Source organism: Narcine bancroftii, chromosome 4, assembly GCF_036971445.1.
Source record: "Narcine bancroftii isolate sNarBan1 chromosome 4, sNarBan1.hap1, whole genome shotgun sequence".
Taxonomy (NCBI): domain Eukaryota; kingdom Metazoa; phylum Chordata; class Chondrichthyes; order Torpediniformes; family Narcinidae; genus Narcine; species Narcine bancroftii.
This window is the reverse complement of record NC_091472.1, coordinates 291,448,471-291,468,423: the sequence shown is the minus strand read 5'-3', so window position 1 is coordinate 291,468,423 and position 19,953 is coordinate 291,448,471. Positions and strand designations below refer to the sequence as shown.

The window sequence follows — 19,953 nt, the reverse complement described above, 5'->3', positions numbered from 1 at the left end:
CTCCAGTGGTTTGTTGCCCTCTCTTACTTTTTCCATTGTCTTCTCCAGTACCTTTTCTCTTGTAGTATATCTTAGGAATTTTACTACAATAGATCTTGGTTTTTGTTGTGGTTGTGGTTTAGAGGCCAATACTCTATGTGCCCTTTCTATTTCCAATTCTTGTTGTAGTTCTGGACATCCTAGGGTCTTAGGGATCCACTCTTTTATAAACTCCCTCATATTCTTGCCTTCTTCATCTTCCTTAAGGCCCACTATCTTTATGTTATTTCTTCTGTTATGGTTTTCCATTGTATCTATTTTTTGAGCTAGTAGTTCTTGTGTCTCTTTAGTTTTTTTATTAGATTTCTCCAATTTCTTTTTTAAGTCTTCTACCTCCATTTCTGCTGCTACTGCCCGCTCTTCCATCTTGTCCATTTTCTTTCCCATTTCTGTTAAGGTCATCTCCATTTTATTTATTTTCTCTTCTGTGTTGTTTATTCTTTTTCTTAAATCCTTAAATTCCTGTGTTTGCCATTCTTTAAATGATTCCATGTATCCTCTAATAAGAGCAAGTATATCCTTTACCTTGCCTCTCTTTTCTTCTTCTATTTCACCATACTCTTCCTCTTCTTCTTCCTCTGGGTTGGCCATCTGTTGTTTCTTTGTTGCCCTTTCCTCCTCTTCTTTCTTGTTTCTGTTGTCTTCTGTGGTCTCTTCTTGCTGCAGGTGTTCTGCAGCTGTCGTTGCCGGCTGTGGAGATCGACTCCCCAGCTGGTCCCCCCTCCCGTCGGTGTGTTTTTTTTCATTCGCATCGCGCATGCGCGAAACTTCGCGCATGCGCGGTTGCGCACTTTTACTCGGCTCTGCGAGCCATTTTTGTAGTCCATTATTTACCGACCTGAGGGAGCGGGTTTCTCTCTCCGCAGCGGGCCTCTTCGGACAGGTAAGGCCTTCACCTTTTTCCTCCTTTGTCTTCTCTTCCTCTCTTCTTACCGTTGCTTTCGACTTTTCTTTTTTTGTCGCCATCTTCTTTCCACCTTTATACTCACTTTTCTGTAACTTTTATTTCTGTGCCTTTGTGTTTTCTCTTGTTTTTCCCGACTTTTCTGGAGAGGGCTGGAGTTCACCGTCCGGCCACTACTCCATCGCGTGACTCCTCCAATGCTTCCATATATTCTTGAAAATTTTTTAAATCTATGTGCTGTCCATTCCCTTTATCTTCTATTTCTCTGTGCAGAGCTTGATGTTCTCCTTCTTCTTCTTCTGTGCCTGCTCTAGGGTTTGTGTCTTCTACTTCTCTTCCTTGTATCTGTCTCTTCTGTCTTTCTTGATGGGGTGCTTGTCTCAGTTTGTTGGGTATTTTCTTTTTATGGTGTCTTGATGTTGGTCCTCTTCTGGGCTGGTTATTTGTTGTGTCTCTGGTTTCCTTTTTTCATTCTCATCCCTCCCGTTCCCATTATTTTCTGTATCTTCCTGCTGGGAGCCCTGCTGTCGGGTCTTTCTCAGCTGTTTGTGCTGTAGAGTTCCACTCCACAGCTGGTCCCTCCTCCCGTCGGTGTTGTCTTTGTCGTACGCATTGCGCATGCACGATTCTGCACCTCTGTTTGGCTCCGTGAACCATCTTTGCAGTCCTGTGTTCGGTGGGTTGTGACCCTGCAGATTTCCACTGACCTCGGGGAGTGAGCTCCTCTTTCCACAGTGGGTCCCTGCTTTTTCGTACAGGTAAGGCCTTCACCTTTCTCTTCCGGCATCTTTCTTTCTTCTTTTCTTCCCATTGTTTTTGGCTTTTCTTTCTTTGGTGCCATTTCCTCCACAACCTTATTTTTTATTTGTTGTGATTTGTGTGTCTGGGGCTTTGTTTTTTCCTCACTTTTTTCCTTCCTTTCTGGAGAGCATTGGTATTCTCCTACCGGTCACTACTCCATCACGTGACTCCTCCAGCATTTGACACTGTTGATCACACTATTCTGATAAACTGTCTCCAGCAGGAGGTCGGCATCAGTGGCATGGCCCTGAGCTGGTTCAAATCTTACCTCACTGACCGGGCTTTCACGGTCAACACAGGCAACTACACATCTGCATCAGCCATTCTCTCCTGCAGGGTTCAGCAAGGATCTATCCTTGGCCCCATTCTTTTCTTTCTGTATATGCTTCCCCTCGTCCATATCATGCAGAAACATGTCATGTCCTTCCATTGTTATCCCAATGACCTCCCCCAAAACCTGATGACCAGTCAAAAATCACCAACCTCACCAACTGTCTGGAAGACGCAAAATGCTGGATGGCCTGAAACTTCCTCCAATTTGATGAGACAAAATGTGAGATCATCCTATTCTACCCCTCCCCAAATTTCATCTAAAAGTTACATGACTCCCTAGGTAATCTATCCATTTTTATTAAATCCCTTGGGGTGCTATTCAACCCTGCCTTCAAATTAGACAAACAGGTCAACGAAGATGTGAAGGCCTGCTTTTTCCAGCTCTGCACCATTGTTAAAACAAAACCGTACCTCTCATTCAAGGACCTCGAAAGGGTTATTCATACCCTTATCTTCTGCGGCTGACAGGTGGCAAGAAGAGGGACCATGCCACCCCAATTCTGGCCTCCCTCTAGTGGCTGCCAAATTGGCTCAGAATCAACTTCAAGCTGCTGCTATTCACATACAAAGCCCTCAACGATCTTGCCCCCCCCTCCATATCACTGATCTGCTTACACTCTACTCCATTCCCAAGCAACTCAGGTCAGCTACCGCAGGAAGCCTGGTTGTTCCATGCACTAAGTGCACACAAGGGGAGTCCGGGCCTTCGTGGTTGTGGCCCCCTGTGATAGTATGGGATCCTATCACCACTGTATATATTTGTACATATTTACATATAGCGATAGTGATTGGCTGAGAGCCGTAGCCACACCTACTGGCAGGTCATAAAGGGCTGCTCCCAACCAGACCCAGGTCAGTCTGGACTGGTTGACCTCTATGTACTATGCTCCAGTCTTTGGTAATAAAAGCCTTGGTTTGAGTCAACAAGTCTTTGAGTCATTCGGCGCACTACATCCCCAAATAGTGGAACAGCATTTCCCTGACTATTAAGCTAGCCCCCTCCCTCAACTGCTTTAAATCCAGGTTAAAAACATATCTTCTGTCGTTAGCATTTGTCTGAAACCCTTTGTACATTCCTAACAGCATTGCACTATTCAATGCAATCGTGATCTAGTTATAACATCTTAATCCGTTGTTCTGTAAATAGTTGTACTGTACTAGTTTTGATTGATTGGTTTGTACAGCACTTTGGTCAATGCAAGTTGAAAAAATGTTCTACATAATAAAGAACTTGATCTGTGGAAAAATTCTGAGAATTTATTATGTATGATAAAATGGGCAGTCACAAAAGACTAATTTAATGGTGGGCAATGAATATGAATTTGATGAGGGCAATTAAAGTTTGACAAATATAATAGTGTACAACAAAAGATAATAGCATTAAGTAAATGGGCACTTCACTTCAACCACCCCCCACATAATACTGTTAGAATACATCACAAGATATGTTGCCTTCTCAAGGGGTTCAGTGCCGAATTTGCCATTGCTGTTCACAGAGTATGAATGAATGAAAACAGAAGCTGTTTGGACTTTTTGAAACAATGATATCTCATTGTTACCTGAATAATGGAGTACATTTCAATTATGAAAATTGTTACTTAAGCAAACAGATTGAAGAGAATGAGCATTTCTAAAATAAAAAAATGGAAAATGTTGGTAACACTTAACAGATCAGGGAGCATCTATAGAAAGAGCAAACAAAAAGGTGGTGGGAGATATGGTTAGGACAAATGTTCTTCTTTGGCTTGGCTTCGCGGACGAAGATTTATGGAGGGGGTAAAAAGTCCACGTCAGCTGCAGGCTCGTTTGTGGCTGACCAGTCCGATGCGGGACAGGCAGACATGATTGCAGCGGTTGCAAGGGAAAATTGGTTGGTTGGGGTTGGGTGTTGGGTTTTTCCTCCTTTGCCTTTTGTCAGTGAGGTGGGCTCTGCGGTCTTCTTCAAAGGAGGCTGCTGCCCGCCAAACTGTGAGGCGCCAAGATGCACGGTTTGAGGCGTTATCAGCCCACTGGCGGTGGTCAATGTGGCAGGCACCAAGAGATTTCTTTAGGCAGTCCTTGTACCTTTTCTTTGGTGCACCTCTGTCACGGTGGCCAGTGGAGAGCTCGCCATATAATACGATCTTGGGAAGGCGATGGTCCTCCATTCTGGAGACGTGACCCATCCAGCGCAGCTGGATCTTCAGCAGCGTGGACTCGATGCTGTCGACCTCTGCCATCTCGAGTACCTCGACGTTAGGGGTGTGAGCGCTCCAATGGATGTTGAGGATGGAGCGGAGACAACGCTGGTGGAAGCGTTCTAGGAGCCGTAGGTGGTGCCGGTAGAGGACCCATGATTCGGAGCCGAACAGGAGTGTGGGTATGACAACGGCTCTGTATACGCTTATCTTTGTGAGGTTTTTCAGTTGGTTGTTTTTCCAGACTCTTTTGTGTAGTCTTCCAAAGGCGCTATTTGCCTTGGCGAGTCTGTTGTCTATCTCATTGTCGATCCTTGCATCTGATGAAATGGTGTAATGTTGCTGATAAAGGTAGATGAAAGTTACTGTGGGGAAAAAGCTATTGACTTTTTGGTCAATTATTTAATGAGGCAGTTAGAAAGATAAATTCTCAGAAAAAAAGCTTAAAGGCTATAAAATGAAGACAGTGAGCTAGCAAGAACACAAACAAAAGAAAAGCTGCAAAAATGTAGAAAGTGCGCCGGTGGCCTCGTGAAGAAAGCCTCTGCTTCCTCGGGAGTTTGTGGAGGAGCTAGTGGAGTTGTTCAAGTGAACCGGTATGGACTTGAAGGGCCGACATGGCCTGTTTCCGTGCTGTAAACGGTCATATGGTCTATGATTGATCAGGCTATGATAAATGAAAGATGAACATTGAGCCAATATTGCACTGTGGTTCTGATACAGATAAGAGAAAATGAGTTCCTGAAGCGGTAGAATTTGTCCAGAGTATGGTAAAGTGTCCATATTGGGGGGGAAAAAATAAAACAGTTGCTATTCCTCAAACTTATGTTGGGCCTTGTTGGGGCAATGCAGGAAGTAATTGGGGGAAAACTAGCACCATGAAGCTTAGGTTGTTTTCAGTGCCCTGATCACAGGTAAAACACAAATAAATACATAAGATTGGGAGAAACCAAAAGTGATTTGACTGTCATGCTGAATGTTTTCAGAATTTCCCTTTTTATTTCAGATGTTCAGCATCTATAGTGTGCATTTCCTGATGAGCATTTTTGTATGATTAAGTGGAAATAACAACACTGGTAATTTTAAGTGTCATTAATTGTAATGAAAAGTCAAACTATTGTTTTAGTATTCCCTTTTTGTGTCTTGATTTGTCCTTTAAAATTTTGGGTGAGATTGCCACTAAAATTTATTCAGAAGAATAGCATGGAACCTTGCACAAGATGTCAAGGCAGAGGGAGTTGACACAAGTAGTCTGTTTCAAAGGAAATCTGGGAAAGAGAACAAATAGGCACACACACACACAATTCTTTAATATTTGGAGTCATATATTCAGGGGTGCAGCTTTGCTGGAGCTCACCAGAGCGCAGCTCCAAGCACCTCATGGGGCTGCTCCGGCACCTTAGGGGGCAGTCCCAGGCATTTCTTTGTCGCCGTTTTTGGTAAGCTCTAGCACCTAAAAAAAATTAGCACTGCACCCTTGGTCATACTAAAATATACGCCATTTCACTTGAAAATAGCCAACTGTCAAAATTCATGCCTATAATTTTCAAAGCACAACATTATAAAAACTCCATAAAACATTCAATCTACCATTTCAAGTTCAAACTGAAAATGTCTCGTATGATGTGACAGGACTGCTGAAGCTCTCCAGTTCCAAAATCATGCCAGGAAACGATTGGAAAGGATACTTTAGGATGTATGCACATTTGAAAAGTCATGGTCAAATCAAGGACAATCAACATGGTTACGTTAGGAGGCAGGTAATTTCTTACCAAGTTGATTGAGATTTTTGAGGAAGTGACAAAGGTGGTTGATGTTGTCTACATGACCCCGACAGATTCACAGGTGAAGTGATGGTAGGACAGTTTTTGGCCCCAAATGGTGGTGAGGGAGGAAGTGTAGGTGAAAGTGTTCTTGTGGTTACAGGGGGAAGTACCCAGGGGGCGATTGGTGGAAAGGGTTGCAGAGCGAGCAATCCCTATGGGAAGTGGAGGAGAGCAGAGGCGAAGATGTGTCTGGTTTCAGGAATCCTGTCCTTGTGTCGGGGTGGGGTAAGGTGCAGCGCAGATGTGCTGAAATAGAACAGTATTTTTGGGAATGGAAATAGATGATACTAAAACTTGCTGATGAAAATGATGATTTTATGGCAGTTTTGTTTTGCATTGTTAGAAATGAACTATAAAAAATTACAAATGGTCTACTTGAAGTGAAACGTGAAAGTCTGCAGACACTGATTGCAGTAAATACACAAAAGCTCTAGGGAAACTCAGCATCCATAGGAGGTAAAGATATGTAACCAATGTTTTGGGCCTGAGCCCTTTGTCAAGCAATGAGCAAAAAACAGACAGGTGCGTGAATAAAAAGGTAGCAGGAGGAAGGAAGAAGGAGCTTGAGGAGGAGCATTGCCCAATACCCATGAAGCTCTGTTAATTTGTTAAACATTCAGAGTTGCAGATAGCTAAGCAAACTAAATAATGTTTTGCCAGCAAGATTCAAAAATGTAGTTCAATTGATAAAATTGCTGAGAAATGGAAAAGCTCTGGTGTATACATGGTGTCCCATGAAAGACAAGATCATAGATTGTACTGTGATTTCAAGAAATACATCCTTGGATGCAGAAGTTCTCATAATTGTAGGCAGGTTGGCACATTAGACTCAACACCTATTTCCTCCATACCCTTAAGGTCTTGCCCTCAAGTCCAACAGTCACACCCTCACTAGTCTTCCCAAGTTTTGAACTGGCCAGAGATATTTGGGTCATACTGGACACTCCAGAGTCATTCCCTCTTTTTGGACAATGGTGAGTGTTTTGAGGTCAGGATAATGTGAACTATTTTGTAGCAACTGTAGTGCACCACTGTGGGGTGTATGTATATGTATATATGTTGTGAGAACAGTTTCCTGAGATGGTGGAAGACCTCACTAAGTAAAGTCTCTTTTGTTATTTGAATCTTGCATCTCTAATTTATTGATGAAGCCTCCCAAGTAACACAGAGACATAACATGGTGGCAGTGGAACAAGAATAAAGCCATACAATTGATTGTAAGTCACTGAAATATGAAGGAGAAGAAGAGAAAAAAATTACTGGAAAAAATGGCTGGAGCAACAGCAGTTCATCCAGTGATGGATGGGGAGGCTGAAGACATTGATGAATTGTTTAAAATGTTTCAGCAGAAGTGGAATTTAGCATTCATAACCTATTTTAAAAATACAACAGCAGAGGAGAAGGTCAGTTATATACTTCTCTGGACAGGGGATTGAGGCCTTGACTTATTTTATAGTTGGGAGCTTACAGAGGTGGAGAAAAATGATCCAGAGCAGATATTTGGAAAGTTTGCTTCTAACCTTGATCCCAGGTCTAATCATAGAATTAAACACTATGAATTTCAAGGCTTAATGCAAGAGACTGATGAAATTGTTGATAACTTCCTCATTAGACTCAAAATTATTGCTGCAAAATGCAGATGATCAACTAATATGGGAGAGGTGCCCATCCCAAAGTGCAAAAGCTTCTTATAAGGAAGGATAGCTTGCAGCTGGCCGAAGCTACAGACACAGCCAGAGCCTTTGAAGCCATGAAGTCGCAAATGAAATCCCTGACCTTGCAGATCCACCCACTGCAAAGAGAAGGAAGGGTTGATGCTCTAAAGAGCAGTCAGAAAAGTGCAAACCCCCAAGACCTGCAGGAAGTGTGGCAGACTTCACCTCTTCGATCACCGAAACAAATGCCCTGCACAGGTTCTGAATGTCGAGCCTGTGGTAAAGCAGATGTGCAAGTCTAGTATGAAGAAAACAGTAATACCAGTGAAGAAAAAAAAGACAAAGAACATCCACCACATAAAAGCAAACAGCAATGAGGATTCTGTTACCCAGATATTGGACATAGAATCCCGACACCTTCACAAGATGTCAGGTGAGATGAAAGAAAGAAGCCAGTTGTACACAAGGATCCAAAATCAAAGGTCAATCCAGAACAAGCCTAAGATATTTAACCTAAAGGTGAAGCTGGATACTGGATCACAAAGCAACGTCTTTCCACTTGTACTTTACCGCCAGATTTTGCCAGAGAACCTAATAAAAAGGTTTGCAAAGGACAGGGCATTGAAAACAGCAAATGTCGCATTAACAGCTTATGGTGGACCCATGATCAAGCAGCTAGGGAGACCTAAGATCAATGACTGCTGTAATGGAAAGAACATCCTCTGTACTTTCTATGTGTTAGATGCAGATGGACCAGCAATTCTCGGTCTGGATAGCTGCTGGGAGTTGCAGTTGATCTCTGTCAATTTTGAAATCCAGTCGAAGAAGATATCCAAAAGGATCAACAGAAAAACACAACAAAAAGAGGAAATGATTTCTATAGAAATACCTATCAGGCCATGGCATACAATGGGAGCAGACCTGTTCACCGAGAATCAAGAGTGGTATTTAATAGTCGCCTGTTACTAATTTAAATTTCCATTCATCAAAAGCGGGAAAGACCTGATAGCGCTCCTTGCTGAACAAGGAATACCCGAGAACACAGTTCACGTCGCAAGAATTCAGAAAGCTGGCTGCAGTGAATGGGTTTATTATCACTACATCATCCTCATACTACCGTAAAGGTGATGGGTTCATTGAAGGACAAGTGCAAACTGAAATGCACAATGGTTAAGTGTTGTGAAACAAAAGAAGACCCATACCTAGCTCTTCTATCATTACAAGCAACACCTTTAAGGGCTGATGTGTAGTCCCTGGCAGAACTTCTAAATGGCCAGAGATATAAAATAACTCTGCCAAACAAAATACACCCCTCAGAAGACCAGCAGGAAACCAGAAGTCTGGCTGATGCGTAATAAGAAGGATGCCAGCATTATAGCAAGCGCACAAATATTGCCAGAACTCTTGAGAGAGCAGCATATGCATATTCAAGAGCCGATGTTTGAAACATGGACCCCAGCAAAGGTCATCAGAGAAGCTGAGACACCTAGATCATAAATTGTTGAGACAGACTCTGGCAAAATACATGAATACACACAGACACACACACACACACACACACACACACACACACACACACACACACACACACACACACACACACACACACACACACACACACACACACACACACACACACACACACACACACACACACACACAATTAAAGTCTAAGTTATATTTCCAACCAGCCCACAGAAAAGCTTAGACACAAAACAAAATTCAGTTTGTTTGATAAACTGAAACGGAAAGATATTTGAGAGAGAGAGAGCACAAAATTCGAAGTTGTCTTCTTGTGTTGCTTGCAGAGAGAGGAACAACTGGCTTGGTCCAGATCCTTCTGGCTGCCTTCGGAATCTTCATCCTTTTTGAAATCCCAACATTCTAAACTGTCCTCCAGGCCATGACTCATGCTCTGAGCCTTCTTCCACTCCACAGCACCACACAGTGGTGGTTTATCATCCAAGTCCAGAAATTTTTAGATCATTTTTCTGCACATGCTCAGTCTGTCTCCCACTCTCTCAGCAGTCCACCTTCACCTTGGCTCTAAGGCAAACTGTCACTTTGTAACATAAAACCACATAACACATAGGCCAATAAACAACACAGAACTCTGTAACTTCAATCTGAGGCGCCTGCAAGCTCACACCAAGACACAAGAGCAACTTGTCCGTGAACTACTCTTTGCAGACGATGCCGCTTTAGTTGCCCATTCAGAGCCAGCTCTTCAGCGCTTGACGTCCTGTTTTGCGGAAACTGCCAAAATGTTTGGCCTGGAAGTCAGCCTGAAGAAAACTGAGGTCCTCCATCAGCCAGCTCCCCACCATGACTACCAGCCCCCCCACATCTCCATCAGGCACACAAAACTCAAAACGGTCAACCAGTTTACCTATCTCGGCTGCACCATTTCATCGGATGCAAGGATCGACAATGGGATAGACAACAGACTCGCCAAGGCAAATAGTGCCTTTGGAAGACTACCCAAAAGAGTATGGAAAAACAACCAACTGCAAAACCTCAATAACATTAGCGTGTACAGAGTCGTTGTCATACCCACACTCCTGTTCGGCTCCGAATCATGGGTCCTCCACCGGCATCACCTACGGCTCCTAGAACGCTTCCACCAGCGTTGTCTCCGCTCCATCCTCAACATTCATTGGAGCGACTTCATCCCTAACATGGAAGTACTCGAGATGGCAGAGGCCGACAGCATTGAATCCATGCTGCTGAAGATCCATCTGTGCTGGGTAGGTCACATCTCCAGAATGGAGGACCATCGCCTTCCCAAGATCGTGTTATATGGCGAGCTCTCCACTGGCCACCGTGACAGAGGTGCACCAAAGAAGAGGTACAAGGACTGCCTAAAGAAATCTCTTGGTGCCTGCCACATTGACCACCGCCAGTGGGCTGATATCGCCTCAAACCGTGCATCTTGGTGCCTCACAGTTCGGCGGGCAGCAACCTCCTTTGAAGAAGACCGCAGAGCCCACCTCACTGACAAAAGACAAAGGAGGAAAAACCCAACACCCAACTCCAACCAACCAATTTTCCCCTGCAACCGCTGCAACCGTGTCTGCCTGTCCCGCATCGGACGTCAGCCACAAACGAGCCTGCAGCTGACGTGGACATTTACCCCTCCATAAATCTTCATCCGCGAAGCCAAGCCAAAGAAAGAAGATGTGTGTGTGTGTGTGTGTGTGTGTGTGTGTGTGTGTGTGTGTGTGTGTGTGTGTGTGTGTGTGTGTGTGTGTGTGTGTGTGTGTGTGTGTGTGTGTGTGTGTGTGTGTGTGTGTGTGTGTGTGTGTGTGTGTGTGTGTGTGTGTGTGTGAATAGTTTCCTGAGATGGTGGAAGACATCAGTAAGCAAAGTCTCTTTTGTTATTTGAATCTTGCATCTCTAAGTTATTTAAGAAATCACCCAAGTAACACAGACATAACAGTGAGTATTTGCTTGTGCTCCCCTGCAAGTACTGTATGGGATTTTTTTTGTGTGAATTCAGAAATCTACCTAATGAATTTGTGTAGGAGTTCAGTATCATTTCCTGTTGTTTACAATGAGAGGTATGAGGTTGGGGAAGAGGCAAAAAAAAAAGTGAAATTGAAAGGGAGAGAAGGCAAAGGATAGAAGGTTGCTTATTCCGATCTAGAACTGAGGCTTGGTTTGATTAATTGTACACAATTCAGCCATTATTATTTCTATACCTCTCCCCTTTACCCCAATTCTTCTTTCCCAACCACAGTTGGATTTCTTACCCTCAGTCCCTTAATAAATCCAATTCTTCCTCTTTGATTCCCAAAATTCCTCTCTCATCTCCACTTCATTTTTCCCTTTCCTTCTCTCCTTTTTTCTTTCCTTGACTGCCTTTCTTCCCCCCCCGCCATTCCCTGACTCTCTTCCAATACATCTTTGCAGTACTGTTCAAAAGTATTAATGTTCTATCATCATTGCAGTGTGATTAAAGCATGATAAGATTTAAGATTTTCTTTTGCACAAATTTAGTCATTACGTAACTTGAGAACAATTACTCTGTTTTGCATGTCGTAATTATTAGATGAAAATAATGACTCAAAATTAATGGAGAATGTGGGAGAAAATTGGCAACTGAACTGGCCTGCAACCAGTGGCATATTAATTACTATCTGGGCCCCTAGGCTCCCCTTGACCTTGCACCCTTGCCCCACTCTTCGTTGAACAGAATAAAGAGACATTAAGTTATGTTAAATAACACATTGGAGGTCTCCAAAGTAGTCTATCAACCCCTGGAGGTCAATGGGAGTATCCAGGGAGTTGAAAAATGCCAGGGGGTTGAAGGGAACCGATAAATGCTGGGGGTCGATTAAGCTTTTTAGGTCAAAAGAATTGTAGAAGCTGAGGACTCCATTCCTGCCAGGGAGCCTGATGTTCCTGCTTCTACCCTGGAGCCCAATGTTCCTGCTCCTGCTGGCACCCCCTCCCTTCTGGGCCCCTAGGCTTAAGCCTCCTCAGTCTAATGGTTATTTTACCACTGACTGGAGCCATTTAAACCCTTCTGATCTTAACAAGAGAACCTTATAATTATATTGTAGTTCTGCCTTCTGCTTTATTTTTTATTAATAAGTCTGGCTCAGTGGATAGTCTTCTTGCAGTCTCTGCAGCTAATTGAATGCAATGTTTATTAAGGGCAATATATAAATACATGCCTTTTTCATACAAATGCATTTCTGTAGGTTAGGGACTAATCAGGGAACAAGTTCTAAGTTTTTTGAAGTCTTGTAGATCTATATCTACCTTTCAAGTCAGTCAACATTTGTGTTTGTTTATAAAGATGAAGTTATCCAGAATGCCTAAAGGATTTTCTCTGAGCAGTCAATGTCTGAAGGATAATTGCACTTTTTAGTCTTAAAAATTTAGAAGATTAGTCTCCTCTTTATTTTCGAATGTTTTTCAGATACTCCATCCCAGCGTGTGCAATTCATTCTTGGAATAGAGGATGACGATGAAGAACATATGCCACATGAACTCTTCACTGAACTTGATGAAATCTGCATGCATAATGGTGAAGATACGGAATGGAAGGAGACTGCTAGGTGATTTGCGTTTCTGAGCACTCATCAATGAAATGTGATGCTCAGCATCTGATGTTGAAATCTCGTTTTGAGTTTAGCTGATTACAGCACAGATAAGATTCCCAATACAGAGTGAATTCCAGATTTAATTGGCTGATTTATGAAGGAATTGGTGAAAAATGTAGCAGCATCATCTCCTCCTTAGTCTAGGATCCCTGTGGGTGAATTTGTCTCATGCAATGTGCTCATTGTACTGCAGCAACAAAAGTCTGAACAGAGCAGTCTTAGTTTGATGGCAAGAGGTTCTAAGATGATTGGAAAACAGGCTCCAACCACAACCATGGTCCTTTTCTCCTCTTACCTTAATTTTCCCTCTTTAGGTCCCTCTCCCTCTTGGACCAACCTGCCTTCTCTCAGCTGGCTTGCCCACTTTGCCTTTCCTTTCCCTATCCATTAATCCCCTCCCTCCAACCTTAATCTTGCTCCCTTCTTTAACTTTTGTCCACATTCTCATCTGTTACTTCTTCTCTCCATATGAGGACAATACCACTGCATATCTCCAGTGCTACTGCCTGACCACCTGTTACCCTTCCCTAGGTCCATCAGATGTGGTGCCCAAGGTCTGAGGACTTTGATCATGCCTTGTGCCCAAAGAACACCTACTGATGTACCTCATCATGCTGAGGCATCCTGAAGAAATTAGATTTTCTTCTTATTCCTAGACTTCCATATTGCTCATGACTATATGCAGAATAATGGCCTTTTTGTGCTCCCAGTTAAAGAGAAAATAGCCATGATTTTATGCCAAAAGCCAATTGGCTTTAACCTGTTGAACATGTGATATTGTTATATAGTCAGGATAATGTGAACTATTTTAAAGCCACATAAAAATACACCCTTCTCACTGTAGTAACTGTAGTGCACCACTGTGGGGGGTGTGTGTGAACAGTTTCCTGAGATGGTGGAAGGCATCAGTAAGTTAAGTCTCTTTTGTTATTTGAATCTTGCATATCTAATTTATTTAAGAAGCCTCCCAAGTAACACAGAGACATAACATGGTGGCAGCGGTATAGGAGAACAAGAATAAAGCCATACAATTGATTGTAAGTCACTGAAATACGAAGGAGAAGAAGAGAAAAAACATTACTGGAAAAAAATGGCTGGAGCAACAGCAGTTCACCCAGTGATGGACGGGGAGGCTGAAGACATTGTGGAATCATTTAAAAAGTTTCAGCAGAAGTCCAATTTACCATTCAAAAGCTATTTTAAAAATGCAACAGCAGAGGGGAAGGTCAGTTATATACTTCTCTGGATAGAGGAGTGAGACCTTGACTTATTTCATAGTTGGGAGCTTACAGAGGTGGAGACAAATGATCCAGAGCAGATATTTGCAAAATTTGCTTCTAATCTTGATCCCAGGTCTAATCATAGAATTAAATGCTATGAATTTCAAGGCTTAATGCAAGAAACTGATGAAATTGTTGATAACTTCCTCACTAGACTCAAAATTATTCAGGCAAAATGCAGATTTAAGGATGTGGAGGAAAGAGTTGATCAACTAATATGGGGGAGTGCCCATCCCGAAGTGCAAAAGTCTCTTGTACTGAAGGATAGCTTGAAGCTGATTGAAGCTACAGACTTAGCTAGAGCCTTTGAAGCCACAAGGATGCAAATTAAATCCCTACCTATGCAGATCCACCCACAGCAAAGAGAAGGAAGGGTTGATGCTAAAAAGAACACAATTAGAAAAGTGCAAACCCTCAAGACCTGCAGGAAGTGCGGCAGACAACAACCTTTCAATGACCGAAACAAATTCCCCACACACAGTACTGAATGGAGAGCATGTGATAAAGCAAACCACTGGGCAAAGTTATACAAGTCTGGTTTGAAGAAAACAGTGATACCAGTGAAGAAAAAAGGCAAGAAGATCCACCACATAAAAGGAACCAACAATGAAGACTCTGATACCCAGACACTTGATTCTATGTCTACACCTTCACGAGATGTCGAGTGAGATGAAAGAAACTAGTTGTACACAAGGATCCAAATACAAAGGACAATCCAAAACAAGCCTAGGATATTTAACCTAAAGGTGAAGCTGGATACTGGATCACAAAGCAACGTCCTTCCACTCAGACTCTACCCCCAGATGTTCCGAGAGAACATAATAAAAGGGTATCCAAAGGGCGGTGCATTGGAAACAGCAAATGTCACATTAATGGCCTATGGTGGACCCATGATCAAGCAGCTAGGGAGACCTAAGATCAATGGCTGCTATAATGGAAAGAACATCCTCTGTGCTTTCTATGTGTTAGATGCAGATGGACCAGCCATTCTCGGTCTGAATAGGTGCCGGGAGTTGCAGTTGATTTCTGTCAATTATGAGATCCAGATGAAGAAAATATCCAAAAGGATCAACAGAAACACACAATAAAAAGAGGAAATGATTTCCATAGAAATACCTACCAGGCCATGGCGCACAGTGGGAGTAGACTTGTTCACCTAGAATCAAGAGTGGTATTTAATAGTCGCCTGTTACTATTCTAAGTTTCCATTCGTCAAAAGGGTGTAAGACCTGAGAGCATCAACTCTCGCCTCCGAAATGAGAGCACTCCTTGGTAATACACGAGCAAGTAATATGTGACAAAGGAACACAGTTTAATTCATAAGAATCCAGAAAGCTGGCTGCAAAGTATGGGTTTGTTATCACTACATCATCCCCATACTTCCGCAATGGTCATGGGTTCATTGAAAGACAAGTACAAATTGTGAAATGTATAACAGTTAAGGGTCACGAAACAAAAGAAGACCCATACCTTGCTCTTCTCTCATTACAAGCAACACCTTTAAGGGGTGACATGAAGTCCCCGGCAGAACTTCTAAATGGCCGGACATATAAAATAACTCTGCCAAGCAAAATACACCCTTCAGAAGACCGGCAGGAAACCAGAAGATGACTGGCTGACACGCAAGAGAAGGACGCCAGCATTATAACAAACACGCACAAAGTTTGCCAGAATTCTTCAGAGGGCAGCATGTGCATATTCAAGATCTGATGTTGAATACGTGGACCCCAGCAAAGGCCATCAGAGAAGCTGAGACACCAAGATCATACATTGTTGATACAGACTCTTGCAATCAGCTGAGAAGGAACAGAATTCACATCCGGCCCACACAATATGTGATGAAGCAGAAAGCTTTAATACCAGCAAAGCCCCGCGACACCAATATCAAGCGAAGAGAGCACAACCACTAATACCGAAACATCAATGAGTAGTTGTCAGGTGAAGCACAACAAGTTACATCACCTACACATGCACCAGCAACGCAGAGCCTAATGGTCACAGCCAAATCCACAAGATGGCCAAGCAACATACTGCCTCAGTGCGATATCAATAAGAACTATTTAAAAATAGTTGTGTAAATAAACTAAAGTACAAGTTCAGTTACTTTAAGTTGCACTGGAAAGAACATGATAAAGAACATTAAATTCTTCTTTATCTTGAGAAGGAGGGATGTTATATAGTCAGGATAATGTGAACTATTTTGTAACCACATAAGCATACATCACTGTAGTGAGGGGTGGATGGGTATACAGTTTCCTGAGATGGTGGAAGACATCAGTAAATAAAGTCTCTTTTGTTATTTGAATCTTGCATCTCTAAGTTATTCAAGAAGCCTCCCAAGTAATACAGAGGCATAACAATTGTATGAAGACAGTAATGGGCTTGGCTTTGATGCCTGATCACTCAATTAGAACACTATAATTTTCTGTCTGAGAATAAACAGGCAGTTGTGTAAAGGATAGTCAGAAATTGAGGGGAAATTAGTGAAATTGTAAATGGGCACAAAAATGCCAGAACCATTAAGGACATTCGGTCCTCACAAACAATCTCACAGACAGGTTAAGGAAGTAAGGGCCTAGACAGAGAAACAAAATCAGAAAAAGGGTATGATGCTACAGAGAAATCCCTTCATCTAGAAAATACCCTGAAGAATTCTACCATGGACTGTAGTGGAGGTCAAGCCCTTGAATATATTCAAGAAGATGGTTGATCTTTTTCTATTTTTTCTTTTTTCTTTTTTATTTATTTTTTTTTAAATTTTTTATTTGGTTGATCTTTTTCTTGAAGTTGTATGGGAAGCTGGAACAAAGCACTAAGGTGGACGACCACCCATGGTTATGTTGCATGATGGCACAGGCTGAAAAGCTGACTCTTGCTCATACATAATACACACATAGGATTGCATAAGAAGAATAAATTGCAGAGAAAAACATTCATATTGGAATAATATTGATCATGTATAAATTAATTTCTTCAGATCAGTAGTACAAAGCAGCAAATGTAAAAGTTAGGAAAGCCTTCAAAGTTGATAAAATTTGACATCGGGGAGAAAAAATACAGGTTTGAAGAACATTGATAACAAAACTAGAGAAATGTCAGAAAACAACAGATGGTCTAACAATGGAGATATTTTTTATTATGAGAAAAGAAAATGTCTGTCTTGATAATTCTTGAATAAAAGAATCATTCTTGGTGAATGAGTATACCCTCAGGCTTCTATGTTGTGTGTCAGGAACTTTTACATGCTATGGTAAACTTTTAAATGTATTTAACTATTCATCTGTGAATTTAGATGGCTGAAATTTGAGGAGGATGTTGAAGATGGAGGAGATCGATGGAGTAAACCATATGTTGCTACGTTATCATTGCATAGTCTATTTGAATTGAGGAGTTGTATCATCAATGGAACAGTCTTGTTGGATATGAGAGCCAGCACCATTGAGGAAATTGGAGGTATTAAATTGCGAACTTGATTCCTAAGACCATAATTGTATAAAAATATATGAAACAAAATAGCAAACTATTTATAATTAAAAAGCAATTTTGCCATACTTGTGGAATTCAGAGGGGGGAGGATAATGAAACGCAGGCATTTGATATAGAAGGTCAGATTTTTTATGAATGACACTAATTAATTTAATATATGAATGGCAATAAACAGGGCATTAGGAAACATAAATTTAGAGATGTATTTTTTTCTGTTGTTAATTTTACTAACTCTACATCCTTATGATCAGAAAAGATTGAACAATTATTGACACTGATTTCAAGATCATGTTTCCAGATGCTGAATGGTGTCCTAATTGGCTTGACTGTTGTGATCGTATGGCCAAATAGTCTTTATATTCTCCATCCAGCGAAATTCTATCCGATTAAAGTGCCTCTGGGATGCATGTATATATGGGTGCAGTGCACAATATGTTCACTGATGTTACAAGTGATTAATACAGGCCCTGTCAATGAGTATGAAAAAAATTTGTGTTTATGGTCCCTATAACACACTCAAATTAGTCATTTAGGGAACGGCAATGTCTAGGTTTATTCTTCCTATCCTTTTCATTCACACTTACCCTCTTCTTTAACTTCATTCTTATTTGTCAGTCAGCTGCTGAATATCTGATCATGACATTATGATACCATGTACTTGGTTTTCATACAAACTTTGCCATCAGTGGACAGCCCTCCTATCAATCTGCTATGCTGTGGAGCATGTAATTAAATGGGTAGAGCAAACTACCAGGATATTAAGCACTGTGGACAGTGGAGCACATAGAACCCTATAATCTTAACTAAAGTATGCTCTACTAACCGTGCTATTTTATGTAAGGGGGAATGAAATGTAATTGCACTGCTTCAGTTTGAGAACCTCTGTGATCTCCCTTATTCAATGGTAAATGGCAGACTCTGTGATCATCTGTAAATCTCCAGCTTAAGCCTGTCAAGAGCCAGGCATTAAATTAACTATCTTGACAGATACCAGTGATATTATCATTGCTTTGGTTTGAAATTACATCCATAGTTGCAAGTGTTTGCAGACTTCACTGAAGAAAATCTTTTCTGAATGCACACAGGAGGCTGTGGATCCTGGAATTTGAAGCCAAATCTAATCTGCTGGAGGAACTCAGCATGTCAACCTGCATCAATGGGAGGAAAAGAATGAAAATCTTTTCAAAATACAGTCTTAGAATCGTAGAATCATTATGCGATATAGGAAGGATATTCAGTCTTTGCTGGCTCCTATTGGAGCAATCTAGTCAGACCTTTTCCTTGTAGTCCACATTTTTCTTCCATATTCTAGACTTGGTTGCATTTGAAGTTCCCATCCTATTCCTATTCCCACTTCGACCTGTTGATCCATGGACTTCAGTGCTGTCACAATGAAGCCCAATGCAAGCTTAAGGATTAGCACCTTATTTTCCATGTGGGCCTTACAAGCTCTATTGATTTGTACTTTAGGTAACTTGATTTCTTGGTCTGTGTCCACTGTCTCTGAAATTAACTCAGCTTGCTTTTTTTTAAATTTTGTTTTCTCTCTGAAAGTCATGTCTTCCGGCTCTCCATTTCACAGCTCCTACATCACATGGCTATGCACTTTTGTCTGTGTCCTCTCTCTAACTGCTCCCATTCATTCAGTGACCAGATATCCTGTTGGTAGCTTATTCCTATGTTTCACCCTCTCCTCCACCCACTTTCCCCACCACTGTACACGCTTCTTTTGTCTCATTTAATGTTCTAATGTAGGGCCCCCAAACTCCATTTCTCTTCTCACAGGTATAGTCTAACCTGCTGAGTATTTTCAGCATTTACTGTTTTGTTTTGGGTTTCCAACAACTGGAAGGCTTTTTTTTATTTTTACTGTACTGCATTGTGAGGATGGGACCAATATTAAAATTGCCCCTCTAGCACAGAATGCCCACTGTACATTAGATAAAAAGGAACTAATGATGTTGTCAGAAGTGTGCATGGTCTAATCTATTTTTAGATGGATAGAAACATCTCAGGGCATCATTCAAAGAGCAGCAAATGATTTTTACTGCTCTCTTGCTAGTGTTTAACCCTTAACTGACAATGCAGAAAAACAGATTAACTCATTATTTTATCATAGCTCATTCAAGGTTTAGTGCGTATATTTGTCTGCTGCATTTCTTAAATTGCATCATGTGCAATAATTCAATGATACTTAAAATAAATTATGGTTATTAAAGTATCCTGCAGTCAGGTTAGGCATTCTCTGAATGCAAATTCTTTTTCCACCTTTTTTGCACTATGTTAACTCTTGAATATTTATTACCTCTTTTTAATTTAGTGTATGCTAATGTTTTTTTAA

At 41.6% G+C, this 19,953-nt stretch overlaps 1 protein-coding gene across 1 annotated transcript in view; it reads left to right on the top strand.

Moving 5' to 3' along the window:
* The window catches only part of slc4a10a (solute carrier family 4 member 10a), a 155,040-nt gene that overhangs the window by 44,838 nt on the left and 90,249 nt on the right, over positions 1-19,953 (top strand). The window contains exons 3-4 of the mRNA XM_069935401.1: positions 12,663-12,801; positions 17,419-17,579. Of these exons, the coding sequence (XP_069791502.1) occupies positions 12,663-12,801; positions 17,419-17,579 (300 nt within the window). The remainder of the gene's footprint in view (positions 1-12,662; positions 12,802-17,418; positions 17,580-19,953) is intronic.